The sequence below is a fragment of the Bos taurus genome, chromosome 18, assembly GCF_002263795.3.
Source record: "Bos taurus isolate L1 Dominette 01449 registration number 42190680 breed Hereford chromosome 18, ARS-UCD2.0, whole genome shotgun sequence".
NCBI classification, from domain to species: domain Eukaryota; kingdom Metazoa; phylum Chordata; class Mammalia; order Artiodactyla; family Bovidae; genus Bos; species Bos taurus.
In genome coordinates this window covers 3,702,165-3,717,351 of record NC_037345.1, presented here as the reverse complement: position 1 = coordinate 3,717,351, position 15,187 = coordinate 3,702,165, and the positions used below count along the sequence as shown (strand labels likewise).

The window sequence follows — 15,187 nt, the reverse complement described above, 5'->3', positions numbered from 1 at the left end:
TGGTCCAGTGGTTTGTGTAAGCTTCATATAGGGTGAGATTTGTGCTCACTTGTTTGTTTGTTTCTCCTGATGGGCAAGGCTGAGTGAGTTGGTAATCCTGTATGCTGATGATTCGGCTTGTATTTTTGTTTTGTTTGTTGTTTAGATGAGGTGTTCTGCACAGGGTGCTACTGGTGGTTGGGTGATGCTGGGTCTTGTATTCAAGTGGTTTCCTCTGTGTGAGTTCTCACTATTTGATACCCCCTAGGCAATGGCACCCCACTCCAGTACTCTTGCCTGGAGAATCCCATGGACGGAGGAGCTTGGTAGGCTGCAGACCATGGGGTCGCGAAGAGTCAAACACGACTGAGTGACTTCACTTTCACTTTTCACTTTCACACATTGGAGAAGGAAATGGCAACCCACTCCAGTGTTCTTGCCTGGAGAATCCCAGGGACGGGGGAGCCTGGTGGCTGCCGTCTATGGGGTCGCACAGAGTCGGACACGACTGAAGTGATTTAGCAGCAGGGTTAGTTCTCTGGCAGTCTAGGGTCTTGGAGTCAGTGCTCCCTCTCCGATGATTCCACAAGTGGTTTGTTATGGCATTAAGTGAGATTAAAACAAATATCCAAAAGTGAGATACCAAAGATGAACCCAAGACAAATGGAAGTTAAAAATCAGGCAAATAACAGTTAAAGTAATGGAATATACACATATAGTATATTCCCATAAGCAAAGTCAAAACAGTCTGACTGAATTAAAGTACAGTAGAATGACCTGGTGAACAAAGGAAATCAAAAATTATATTTACCAGTTAAGAACAAAACTAACTAAAGCACAAACTGGAAAACAAAACTAAAGCAATGTGCCAAGTGGGGAATAAAGCAATGAAAACAAATAAAAATGAGTTTTTTAAAAACTGTATTCATTGTGCAAATAAATCACAGTAAATAATTTAACTTGTTAGATCTTTTTTTAAAAATGAATATTTTGTTATTACAGCACTTTGAGAGCATGATCGCCTCCCCAGGTGAAAATCTTTATTTATATTCACATTAGCACTACTTGTATTTAATTCCCAGGGTCTTGATACATTTTAAATCTCAGAGAATATTCAACTGGATTGAAGTCAGCCTACTCAGCACACTAGGCTTTTGCTCAACCTTCAAAGGAGTCACATTATAGAATTGAAAGAACACCACATTATGCCTTTTATTCAACTTCAAGAACAAAGAGATGGAAGAGTGAAAATGGTGTGCAAAAAATAATTATTTAAGTCATTGACAAATATGAACCCATGGTTTCTGTGTACATCATAAACCAGGAATGAATAAATCCAGTCACTTACATTTAGAAGAATTAACTTGAAAATTGCCATTGGTTAAAAAAACTTAGATATTCGTGTTTTAGCTTTTGCTTAGGTGATACAGTGTGGAGCGAGTACTTGTTTTGCAAACACACATTTAAACGTTTATTTCTTTTCAGGAAATCAACACTGAGATGACCTCCTTGTCAATAACTTCAACACGGCATCAGATGAGGTCAAGATGTGGAGGCTGGGTGGTTTCTGGCTTACTGAGGCTGAGAACTCACCTTGCTATCCCACGGTGACTCACCTTCACCACCTTCTGGACGCCTACATCTCCCTGTGTCTGCTCGCGCCTCTGGCTGCCACTCTTTACGCTTTCACGCCTTTTTTTTTTTTTTTTAAACACTTTTTATGCACAAATCCACCTCCTTTCCCAGCAGCCCTCCCCAACTGCATCCTCTGGACAACAAGCAAAGAGCCTAACAGTTCTCAAACTACCAACTCTAACGACATCTTCCACCAGCTCGGAGGAGACGTTGATTTAAAGTTGAAATTCCTCGTGTTCGCATTTAACCAGAATCACGTGACCTGGGGGCTGGGCAACCACAGCTGACTTATTTTCTTCCGATGTTGAGAACTACTCCATCTAATACATAGAGAATGTTGATCAAAGTCACGGACACCTTCAGAGTCCCAATCCTGTTTTGCCAATTGATTGGTAATTGCTTTGGAAAAGATTCTTGGAATGTATGCTTTGTTTGTAGTAAAGTAATTAATGTTTCTCTATTTACATGAAATGTGTGAAAATTATTGCCTACATATTACTGATGAATCAATCAGTTGTTTGGATTTAGGTGAAATGCATAATAATTAACACCTATGTAGCACTTAATAAATGCCAAACTGAACGTATCCTGTGTACCTTTATACAGGTACTGTTGAAAGTTACTTGCAGCATTAGGATTTGTAAGACATCTAGGAGGCTGTGATAAGGTGGCTTTGGAATACATGTTATTTATAAATAAAGTGAATTTGGAACAGGGAGGAACTTTGAGAATTTAGCAGTCCAAATGAGTCTACCAAGTTTTTACAATGTATCTCGCTTGGAAAATAATCTGCCTTGCTTGGAAAATAATCTGCCTTTTAAAATTTACAACAAAGTATAAAGTGTCTTTTATAATTCAGGCAAGTGACTGTACAAGAAAACATACACAGAGTACATAAAACCCAGAAGCAGATAAACACACACAAGCAAAATCAACTACACAGGAATATATATACACATGTTACAAACATATATATACTATATATATTTACAAATATTGATAGATTTTTAATTATCTCTAGAACACCATATTTACATAATGCTTTACAAAAATGTTTCCTAGAGGAAAATTTTGGGTCTCTTCAATCACTTTGACAAATGCACTGTACCCACTGAAATGCTCTGAAGATACAAGTTGTCCATGGGGATGTGCAATTGCAACCAGAAAGCAGATGGGAGTCACGGCTGCAGAGCTCTGTGTGGTGGACACATACTCACAGGTCATAACCTGCCCGCCTGAGGATGAGGTAAAAACCTTTGTGTCAAAACAGACGTTCTTAAAAACAGATTGAGAAACTTCAGTGCTCTAGTGTCTGCAGAATAAAATCATATTTTTTTGTCAATTAGACCAAAACAGAACAGGACAAACAAACAAAAAACCACCAACAAAAGGACAAAGAGCCAGAGGATATGGAGCAAAGATCCTCTCTTCATCCAAATGCTAGGCAGGCTCCTCCTCTCCATCTTCTCCACTAGGCCTCATTCTTGTTGGAAAGACCTGAACCAACATTTAAAAAGTTTCTAATATCCCTGCCATGGCACTAGCTCCCCTTAAAGTGCCTACCTTGGGAAAACTCAAGGTTGCCAAAATAGTTTACCATTTTGTCAATCCCTGAGGAAAGGAAATGGCCAACAAGCGGACACCGCTGTCCTAGTCGCACCTGTACTGAGTAACCCTGGTCACTTTCCCTTTCCTAACTCTGCTGAGCCTCCACGCACCCCTTCTAAGCAACACCCCCCCTCATAAGATGCCAGTCACCCCCCTACAATGCAAGTTGAGTTCAGCTAATGCTAGACACTTTCCCCTATTGCAATATTTATTACTAACCAAACCCTGTCCTTACCATTTTAACCAGTGTCTGACTTTATCTTTGATGATAGCACTATGGATTATTTAAAACAGCCAAGTCAAAGAAGTCAGAAGTTTCTTCTTAAACTAGAGGAGAGGGAAGGGAAATAAGACTTGAACTGAACTTTACTTAAAACTGGAGGTGTGAAGAGAACAATGTTTCACATGGAAAACTATCCATTAGGCATTTTCTGCTAGGAATATACAGAAGTACTTGCGATTCATTAAATACCAGGGTCAATACTTTATTTCTAAAAAATATAGCTAATGTTTTTCCTTGACTTTCAACTGGTTGTTTGTGTACTTACTTTTAAAAAATTGAAGTATAATTCACTTAGAATGTTGTGTTAGTTTCAGGTGTACAGCAACATGATTCAGATATATATATATATATATATATATATATATATACATATATATACACATACACTTATTTTCAGATTCTTTTCCCTTATAGGTAATTACAAAATATTGAGCACACTTCCCTGTGCTACACAGTTAGTCCTTGTTGATTATCTATTTCATACATAACAGTGATTTGATCATATGATCCTCTGTGACCATCTATAAGCCTCACCTGGAGGCCATAACCAAGGAGGCCAAATATGGAACAATCTGAGTAACAAAGAAGACAGTCATGGGACTGGATCGTGACCCACTGAATAAACCAAACAAGCGTGTGTCCATACTAACATCAATGAATAATTAAATACTTAGATGGTGGAGAATGGCAGCTCTTCCTTAGGGAAAGATCTAAGTTAATAAATGTGGAAGGAATGAAGGGAATACAAAGCATCATGAGGCAGACTTCACAGTAATGACAGGAGGAGGCAAGATGCGGAAATGGATGCTGCATCAGTGGGGGAAAGTTTAAGGGAAAATCAGCCTCGGCTAAAGGTAACTTTGCAAAGGAGAAACTCAAAGGACACCACATGTACCAGGAATCCAGGGTCCATATCACAAGTAATGAGACATCCTGACCTCATGTACTCCATGATACTATGAACTGAGCAGGACACAACATTGCTTCTGTTATTTTCATGCCAAAAAAATTCATGTGTTCTATTTCATCAGAAGAAAAACCAGGAAAACCAAAACTGAGTGGTATCTATAAAATGATCAGGTGTTGTAAGAAATCAGAAGCATCACAGTCATGAAAGATTAAGAGCAGACTGAGGAGCCATGCCCGGAGAAGGCAGTGGCACCCCACTCCAGTACTCTCGCCTGGAAAATCCCATGGATGGAGGAGCCTGGTAGGCTGCAGTCCATGGGGTCGCTAGAGTCGGACACGACTGAGCAACTTCACTTTCATTTTTCACTTTCATGCATTGGAGAAGGAAATGGCAACCCACTCCAGTGTTCTTGCCTGGAGAATCCCAGGGAGGAAGGAGTCCGGTGGGCTGCCATCTTTGGGGTTGCACAGAGTCGGACACGACTGAAGCGACTTAGCAGCAGCAGTAGCATCAAGGAGCCATGCCAGGTGGAAGGGCATTAAAGAGACACAGCAGCTACATGCAATCAAGGATCCTGGACTAGATCCTGGAGCAAAAATAGGATAATAGGGGGAAAATTAGAGGAAGTTGCATGAGAATCTGTAGGCTAACATTCAATGTTAATTTCCTGGTTTTTAGCATTGAAGTCTGTCTGTGTAAGTTGTTAATATTAGGGAAGGTGAAGGAAGGGTAAATACTTTCCTTTCTGTCCCAGTTTTACAGCTTTCCTGGAATTCTCAAATTATTTCAAATAAAATTTTATAAAGGATAGAGACCTGGCACTCTCATGTAGGCCCATCTTTTCTTGCACTGTTTCCAAATTAAACCTAAAATGCTACCGAGACGTTTAATTTCCCCTCCTGGTACACATTTCAGCTTATTCTTCTGAAAGTTGCTACTGGGACATGAATGGGCACATCACCCGAATACAAAGTGCCAGGTCTGTTGTTGAGCAAAGTCCAGCTTGATTAGTAATAAAGGCATTTACTATAAATGTAGTTACACTCTTTCAACATTACAATAAGTAAAAGCACATTACTGATGAATGCAGCATGCAAAATGAAATGTTAATTGCCCATAAGTGTTACTGTGGGTGAATTGGTATTGAACGAAGGTGCCATTTTTAGCACTAATGTATATAATGTGACTCATTTAAAACACATTTCAGTACCTCAAATATAAAATTGAGCAAATTTAGGGCATTGAGTAATTGGCTTTCATTAAGGTCTTTCTTAATTGGATATTTTGGAAATAGGTTTATTAGTGATCACAAAATGGATCTATAAAGCAACTTGTAAAAATGTAGACTTTACCATGTAATGGACACTGCATTCATGGTTATTACTATCAGGAGGAGTTGGGCATGTGATAGATAAGCTACATTTTGCTTAATGTTTGCTTTGAGGTATTTTATTGCTCTAAATAGGTAGTAAATGTCCATTTACAAAGAAAAACAATAGTTAGCAAGCTGCATAAAAAATAACTGGAGGACTGTCTATGTTTCTACCAATTTTAATCAAGTAAGAGAAAGCCATCACCCTCAATCATCCTACATGCCAAAGTCACTGGAAATGGAGCCATGCTGATGCGTGTGTAAGCACAGCAGAGCTGCTGCCAGCCAGCCAGTGCGCCGAGGCCACTGCAAGCATCCCGTCCAATCAAGGAGTGGGTGCTTGCTCGTCCTCTGCCCCCGACCCCCTTCCACCTGGACTTCAAGTGAAACAATTTTCAAACCAAACAGAAGATTATATTAGAAAATACAATTCACCTCACAAATTACAATATTGAAAATCCTCATTTTCTTTCAATTTAAACACGCTGTGTAATCTATGACGCTCAAATCACAGTCATTAAAAAAAAAATCCAAATGCTCATAACAGCAAGCCTATACTGCATAATTGTGAGCACATATTGTATACATCTTCCATACACTCAACAAAGAAAGTTATATTAATATTAGTAGTTCAGGTAACTGTTGAGAAACTAGCTTTCAGTTCTACATGACAGCATGAATAATACTGAACAGACAGAAGTAAATGACGGATTGTGGCAGAGCTCTTTATAACATGTGAAAAGTGGGCTGGAGGCTAGTGCGCTTCATTAAGAGCAAATCAGAGATAACAAGGACTAGACAATGTAAGAATTGTCTAGAGAATGAAATTTTCAGCACACATATTTGTCTTTTTGTTTTGTTTGTGGGTTTGTTTGCAAGATAGGAAAAGATTGATTTTAGTAAAGTAATATTAACTAAGATGCTGATTAAAGATATTTTATTGAAAAGTACAGTGGCATGAGGGATGGATTAATCTGTTTTGCTAATAGTCAAGGCTGCATTTAAACATTACTAGTGGTGTTCAGGGTTTTCAGGTAAAGATAATTATTTATCTTTGCAGCAGCCTTGCTTTCCTATGGGGTAAGAAATTGACCCTTCAATTATGTCAATTATACATACACAGAAAGCAGCCAGTGCTCAGTCATTATTTACTTAATCTTAGTCATTACTTACTTAGTCATTCAATTAACTCTACTGGGTGGCTGTTAATCAAGCCCTGTGGTGGTGGTGGGACTGACTGAACGTGAAAGCCAGGAAGACACATATCTTGATCTCATGGTGCTGTGAGTCAATTTCATGACCGAAGCCAACAGAAAAGTAGCAACTGCTCAACAAAAATTTTAGAGGCATTTTATCACCATGTCAATTTCACACATCATGAAATTTCAAATATGGTAAGGTGTACTAAATTCCACTATGAAAGTCATCAGGAAAGATGAGGAATTTTTTTTTCTTATATAAATTACAGGTAGAAGAAGGATGTGTGGACATGTGAAAACATTCAGAAACCATCATCAGAATTATCACCACTATAGTTCTGAATGGAAGTCATCTATGTTTAAATTAGTTTGGTCAGGTTTAATTTTTGATTGTTTTTGGTATGATAAAATGTGCCGCTTTGTTATGTTTGGTTTATTCTTCATAGAATTACAGCCCTATTCCAGAAGATGTCATTCTCCAAAAATTTATTTGATGCTACAGATTTTCTACTAAGAAAAATTTGTCAGATATTTTAAGCAAATGAAAAAAATTTGTGCAAAGAGTCTCTTGATCATCATAGTCATTTGTAACCATATTCTTTTCACATGTACTTTGGAAGAACAGGTCATTTGCTCAATTTAAAAATTAATTTGCTCCTTTAGAAAATATAGAGAAACATGAACTTTCACAGAAATATAATTTATCAGAAAGTTTCTCACACAAACAGTTTGAAAGCAGATGTGTTAGTTCAATGAGCACGAAACCATGTCTGGTATCAGCACATGGAGAAGGAAAGTTATTTTATTATGAGCAAACACGAATCAGTCTGGTGTGACACAAGGAATTATAACAGGAACTGGTCTTGCTAGTTTATGGCTTGATAAAATAGATATTACTAATTTAATGACTTTAGAAAAAATTCATTAGCGCTCCTAATTTTCCATATGAAAACACTGAGCAAACCAAGTTTTGAGAATTTCCAATCTTCTCTCAGGAGGAGGGACAAGAAGTCACAGCCAAGGAAGGAACCTAGGGTCCACTCTGGCTAGATTCACTACTTGCATTGCCTCCATAGAAGGAAAGCAAGACACATTTATGCAAAGAAATGTACCAGACATTCTATACCTAACTCAGGAAATATGGGGACAGACAGTGACCTGGGCTCAGGTCATTTTACACAGAGAAACAAAGAATAACCAAATACAGGTTCCTCTCTAGGAAAGTTCAACCAAAAAGGATCTGGAGTAAAGGATATCTGGCTAGTTGGATGAAGAAAAATACAGTAAATAAGTGTGTGGTAGCAAAACAGAAACAGATTCATCAGAGGTCTATCCTTCTTCTTCAGGAACTACCTAAGCTGAAGAGCTGTTTGTCCAAGTTGATGCCCTGGGCACCAAGCAGTCAATACCCAATGCCTGGCTGATGGTGGTGGCCGGAGTTAAGTCACTAAATCATGTCTGACTCTTGCAACTGCATGGGTGTACTCCATCAGGCTCTTCTGGGATTTTCCAGGCAAGAATACTGGAGTGGGTAGCCATTTCCTCCCCCAGGGGACCTTCCTGACCCAGGGACTGAACCCGCATCTCCTGCCTTGCAGGCAAATATACTTATTTACCACTGCCCAGTGAAGGCAGGAATCGGCAAACTACAGCAGACCAAATGCAACTCACTGCCTATGTTTGCAAGGTCTGTCAGCCAAGAATAATTCATACATTTTTAAATGATTGTTGGGGTGCAGGGGAGGAAATCAGAACAGAAACATTTGATGACGCTGGAGTGGAAATCATGTGAAATTCAAATTTCACTGTTGATAAGTACAGGAGTTATAATGCCCCAGCCTCTCCCCAATTCAGGACTTCTTTAAAGGACCACATTCACAGGGTGGGCTGAGTCTGTTGTGATGGCACCAACCTCTCCATCCACCCAACTCTGCATCTTCTTTTCTCAGATGTTGACCTCTACATTCAGTTCAGTTCACTTCAGTCTCTCAGTAGTGTCCGACTCTTTGCGACCCCAAGAATCACAGCACGCCAGGCCTCCCTGTCCATCACCAACTCCAGGAGTTCACTCAAACTCATGTCCATCGAGTCGGTGATGCCATCCAGCCACCTCATCGTCTGTCGTCCCCTTCTCCTCCTGGCCCCAATCCCTCCCAGCATCAGAGTCTTTTCCAATGAGTCAACTCTTCGCATGAGGTGGCCAAAGTACTGGAGTTTCAGCTTCAACATCAGTCCTTCCAATGAACACCTAGGACTGATCTTTAGGATAGACTGGTTGGATCTCCTTGCAGTCCAAGGGACTCTCAAGAGTCTTCTCCAATACCACAGTTCAAAAGCATCAATTCTTCAGTGCTCAGCTTTCTTCATTACTCCCTAGTAAATTTCCTTCATGACAATCTCTGCCTCAAGAGTTTGCTTCCCCAGAGAACTCAGCCTGTTAGGAATGTAATTAAGAAACACGGAGAGAGCTAAAAAGTGACAGCTAAAGGAGCTGAACATGATACGGCAGGGGATAGGGCAGTGCAGGGCTATTTTCCCTTGTAAGATGTCTTGTACTACTTGAGATTTAAAATATATGCATGTATCTTAAAATATATTTTAAATACAATACTATAAATAGGGAAGATAATAAAAAATGGTTTCCCCAGAAAAGCCATTACAATGGTGGGTCAGATGGTTTTCCCTCCCACTTTATTTGCATTTTCCAATCGTCAAAACCACGCTCCGGGGAAGTTACTGACACACCAGAAGTCCAACTCTCTTACCACATTATGTGCAAACTGTTCATATTTTCTTGCTTCTCACAGTCTTCCTTGTAAACACGCATGTGCTCATTCACATACATTCCAAACACACAGTCAGCTGCTGAATTTTTTCTTCCCTGTTACCACTCTCCATTATCTGAACTTTGGAAAAGTAGAAGTTGAGCAGAACTTATTAAATGCATCTGTCAAATTGTATTATTTAGTTAGATTAATCATTTAGTTGATATGTGGATTGGGAAATCGATCAACAAAACGTATTTTAATGAGATGTGCCACCTTCTACCATATGGAAAACACTTGAAGTGACTCAGTCAGATCCAATTCATACTATTTCATTAAGACTACCTATGTTTCAGTTAAAATATCTCTCCTAGGATCAAGAACCATAAGCTTAATAAATATTTTTTTAAAGAAAACCAAGTCTATTGATGGCAATGACCTACAAACAAAGGTTTATGTTCATTTAAATATGGAAAAGATCTAGAACTAGAACTTGGACAAAAAGGAAACCAAGATCCTCCAAATTTTCTATACCACTAAATAACTATCAAAACTTCATGTCCTGAAGGCACTAATTATCAGCAAAGTGCACAGCAAAAATGAAATTCTTGTCACAGCCTCACCACTTACACAGTACTATTAATATACGTCCCCTTGGGGATATAACCATATATCCTCATATACATGCATCTCAGACTTTTCATCTGTAAAACTGAGATTTTCACACTAAATAATATACCAGTGATCACCAGTTGCATGATGGACTCTGTTGCAAGGATTATTTTTTTATAGACGAAGGATAAGACCACCTGGTGAGAGAGAATCTGGGATGCTTAACTTCTGTCTGGTTGTTGTCTGGGTTCTTCTTCTTCTGGTTTTTGTCTTTAACTTACTGTCTAAATAATTCATTAAATTTGCTTTAAAGAGCAACACTGGGGAAAAGATTTTTAAACGTGTAACTATTTCCTAGAGCGGATATAGTTTCTACAAAATTAAGATGTCATTTCCCAGGCGTGACCCTCATTTCATGTGCCATGCTAAGTCCATTTTATTTCATATTTGAATTTAATGAGGTTTGAGAAATTTGGTCTTCTCAAAAGAGAATGTTAATTACATATTGTTTTCATTTGTGTCACTTGAAATAATCAATAAAGAATTTTTAAACGTTGATATTTCAGCAGTGTGTGCTATATTCTTACATATGATCCTATGTATATATATAGGGTTCATTGGCCAAGTTCTCTGCAGAAGTAAAAGGATATCACCCAATGTAAACATAAGTAGCTTTTAAGCAAACAAATGCTAGCAGGCAAATTGTTGTTCTCTGGAAAAATGTAAAATCTAGTTCAATTTCCTTGTTACAATCAGGAAACATTTTTGTATATTTTCTTTCATTTCTGAGTCTAGTTAAAAGGAAAAGTACATTATAAATGCAACTTTTGTTAACAATTCATAATAATCATGGGGTGTACCAGAAAGTTTAAAAAAGTCACAAACACCAGTAAAGAAGGCATACTTCTACACATCTTTTTACTGTTTTGAGAAAAAAAAATCCAGTATAATTCCCTCATTTGAAACTTTTATACAACATCTCAAAATATATTCTGCATTTTACTTCAAAAATGCATTTTATTAAGAAAAAAGAAGGAACAGATTACAAACCAGGGAATGAAAGTCATGGCGTATGATATATCAGTGTGTTTTAATGCCATAATGTTAAACCTAGCAGAGCAGACCACAGAGTACTGTGAGGCTTCACTGTCTATAAGCCTGTCCACCTTCCAGCTCCCAACCAAGTTAACACTGCTACTAAATAACCAGAACACATGTAAAAGATTCAGGGCTGTTACCATTATATTCAGCTTTGCATGAAATGAAAACTACCATTTTGGTGTTCAACCCCTTCGCGGCTACCACGGGACTTTAAAGAAAAAGAATGCCATGTATCCATATAGGTCTTTCATAAACCATGGTTAAGATTTCATCAAGCATTTACAGAAACATCAAAATTAATACAGTGCTATGAGAAAGGACAGGCAGGTTTTATAAGGAGAGTTAAGAGGGAAAATAAGGGGAAAAGCGTTCACTTTACGTATTTCCAAATTGTTCTGGTGTGGACAAACTAAAGCATCTAATTTTCCCTTGGCAGACACCTGGAAAGTATCAGTATAAATGCCAAAGTGCCTTTGCTACATAATTGGCTTGTGGAATTCAAAGATAGCTACATGAAGGCATCTTGTTCACATGGCCTCAAAGGTAATTACTGCAACAGTTTCATAAAGTGATTGATAATTATTTGAATTTCAGGCACGTATATATCTCCTAATCAGAATGTACTAGTTAGTAAGTTATATTGATTTTTGGTTCTTTTTGAGAAATTTACTCCATCATCATAAATGAGAAGTAACTCAAATGATAGAATATGACATATAATATGCCATCACCCCTTAGAAGGAACACACTTTAACAACTCTACTGGTTTTGCAAAAAAGGGGGCGTGACTGAAACTTATATTCCAAAAAGTATGCCCTGGAGATTAGTATATAGCTGAATATATACCTGAAGTGGGGGATATAATTTAGAATGAAGAATGGAGCTTACATGTCAAATTGTCTCTTTTTTCTAATACATAAGAAGATGCTCCATGGTATATAGTCAATAGAGATCAAAGAAAAGTGGGTGATATACTTTAGAAAAACAGAATTATAAACCTATAAAGAAAGCTTACATGGGATTTGGGGGAAATATTCTCAGAAGTATATTTCATTTGAGACATTACAGTTGTAAATAAAAAATAATTCTTTGCAGTGTTAAGAATTGTGTGTGTGTGTTTTATCAACAAGTTTACTTGCAAATATTTCACATTCTTTGGGAAATGGGCATTAACCAGGTTCTTAACTACTACCAATACCAAACCATGACAACAAATTAAACAGAAATGTTTTAAAGGCAAGACATCACATACTGATGACCAATGCACTTTCTGAGTCTTGTTACATACAAATTTTATGTTCAGAGCTGGAGCCTTACACACAAAACCTCATGTTTTCAAAATCATTAAAAACAGTCAAATCGAAATAGAGCAATACAAACAAACCAATGAAAACAAAAACATTTTTCCAGACTATTGATAAATTGTATTGAATGCAATACAGAGAAAGGCAAAGGGGTTTATATACTTTTGGCCACTGAAGATGCAAACACCAGCCAAACAGGATCTTAGAAGCATTTCCAGGTCTATGAATAACACCATGGGGACACCAAAGCAAACACAGCATATGTTCTCAAATAAAGCAAGGTCATTATAGTCCAATTTTGATTTTCACCTCTAACACAACTTAGGTAGCACGTGGTTGAGAGGCTAGCACTACAGTTTTCACAATGAAAAACTGTAGCTCTCAAGTGAGTTAAACTTCTGCTTTAGATTGTATCAGAATGGCTGGAAATTAACAGCAATATCTAATTCTTGTTATACAGAATGACCGCTGTGGGAAATAAGTCAATGGATGAGGCCTCCTGGAGCCATCTCGAGTCTGGCAACGTGGCAGTCTGCAAATCCATTGCCTGTACATTCAGTGGGAGAGCTTGCTTTTTGTTCTTTGAGAGCCCCTGGCTATTAAATCAGGCTATTGTAGTTATACAGTAAATCATCTCTGCCAATCAGAAGAAGTACTCTTTCTGATTTTCCTTGACTGGATTTTGTATATTAAGCTCACTTTTCAAAACAGCCTCAGCATTGTCTACATTCTCTGACCTTTTTGCCTCATTTCTTTTGTATAACCTTTTCTGCTGATAAATGCGGACAGCTATGGCAGCGATGCACAGCAAGATAAAGATCACAACAGCTATCAAACCTAGTGAGAGAAGAGAAGAGACACACAAAATCAGAACCATTGTCCAAACAGAAACTGTATAGATTTCATTGTTTAAGAAGTCATAATAAAATTATTTTCTACCAAAATCAAGCATCTAGTACATGTAAGTTGTAAATATCAAAAATCTCAGGCATTTCTGGATCAAGTATTATCAAAATATGTTGAGTTTACTTCTGAGTTCTGTCAGTCTTATGGGCTCACCTTCACTTATTCTGAATGCATATTATAATGGATTATTTAGTGTATTTGTATATACAATTTTTTAATAATATATTACCTACACATCTCTAAGTCCATTTGGTCACCTCATATTAATACCTAGACAAGTTTAGTTATTTTGAAATTATATAGTAGTAGCAACATCATAAAATAATCAAATGTGTTTTTAATACTTAAATATGTGAACATTTTAAAACTGAACTTTAGTTGATTTACAATGTTCTGTTAGTTTAAGGTGTACAGCATGATTCCATTATACATATATATATATATATATATATATATATATATATATATATACACACACATACATGTATCTCTATTATTTTTCAAATTCTTTTCCTTTATAGGTTGTGACAAAATATTGAGTAAAGTCCCTGTGTCATACAATAGGTCCTTGTTGGTTATCTATTTTACATATAGTAGAGTGTGTATATGTTGATTCCAATCTCCTAATTTATCCCCTTAAACATTAACATTTTAATGAAGTTGATTATCAATAATTTGTTATATCCCTAAATAGCAAGAACAAGTTTTATATGAATAATCCTTACTATGAACTATATTGATCCTGATACACAGATGAGATTATATCTATATTAAGAATATTGACTTTTTGAGACATCTGATTGTAAATAAAAAATTTAAACACTACAGCGGTTAGCTATGCTAATTGGTTACCAATTCTGGCATTATGTTAAGTCAGTTATCTTCAGAGTGAGATCTCTGAATCCTTGATGGTTCCTGGAACATTTTGAGGAGGTCCATAGCGTCGACGCTATTCGTAATAACTCTAAGATGCCTTTCTCACCATGTTGACGTGCCCACTGAGAGAACAAAGCAAGGTTAGGTAGAGTTCCTGGTACCTTAACATGAACTAAGGCAAGGTCACCAAAGTTTCAAAGTGGTCACTGAATTCATAAAGTAAGCAGGCACTGCTCTGCCAGCTTCATTTAAGAATGTCCTTGATGAAGCACTAAAATTATACATTTTGTCAAATTGTGACTTTTGCCCATAAGACTTTCTCACATTTTGTGTGATGAAATGGAAAGTATCTGTAAAGTACTGATACTTCTCCCGCAGACTGAAGTACAGTGGCTGTCTCTGGAAGAAGGCCAGTGTGAGCATTTCAGTTGAGTTGTGAGCTGAACTAGTTGCTTTTTCCTGTAAAGAACACTGTTTTACTTGGAAAGAACGACTGACAGATAAACTGTGGTTGTTTTAACTTGGATATCTGGCAGAAATTTTCTCTAAAATGAAGTGAATCTGTCACTTCAAGATAAACAACTGAAAATGTAGGATGCCAGTGATCAAAGCCAAGTTTTCAAATGAAGCGTAGAAC

At 37.4% G+C, this 15,187-nt stretch overlaps 1 protein-coding gene across 4 annotated transcripts in view; it reads right to left on the bottom strand.

The window, feature by feature from the left end:
- Positions 1-15,187, bottom strand: part of CNTNAP4 (contactin associated protein family member 4) — a 313,164-nt gene that overhangs the window by 16,292 nt on the left and 281,685 nt on the right. For 2 of the 4 annotated variants that reach the window (XM_059876848.1, XM_059876847.1), the window contains one exon: positions 13,506-13,605. In XM_059876848.1, coding sequence (XP_059732831.1) covers positions 13,506-13,605 — 100 coding nt within the window. Of the gene's footprint in view, positions 1-11,264; positions 13,606-15,187 lie in introns of those variants that run through there. The other 2 variants (XM_010814367.4, NM_001206511.2) reach the window with 2 other exon arrangements.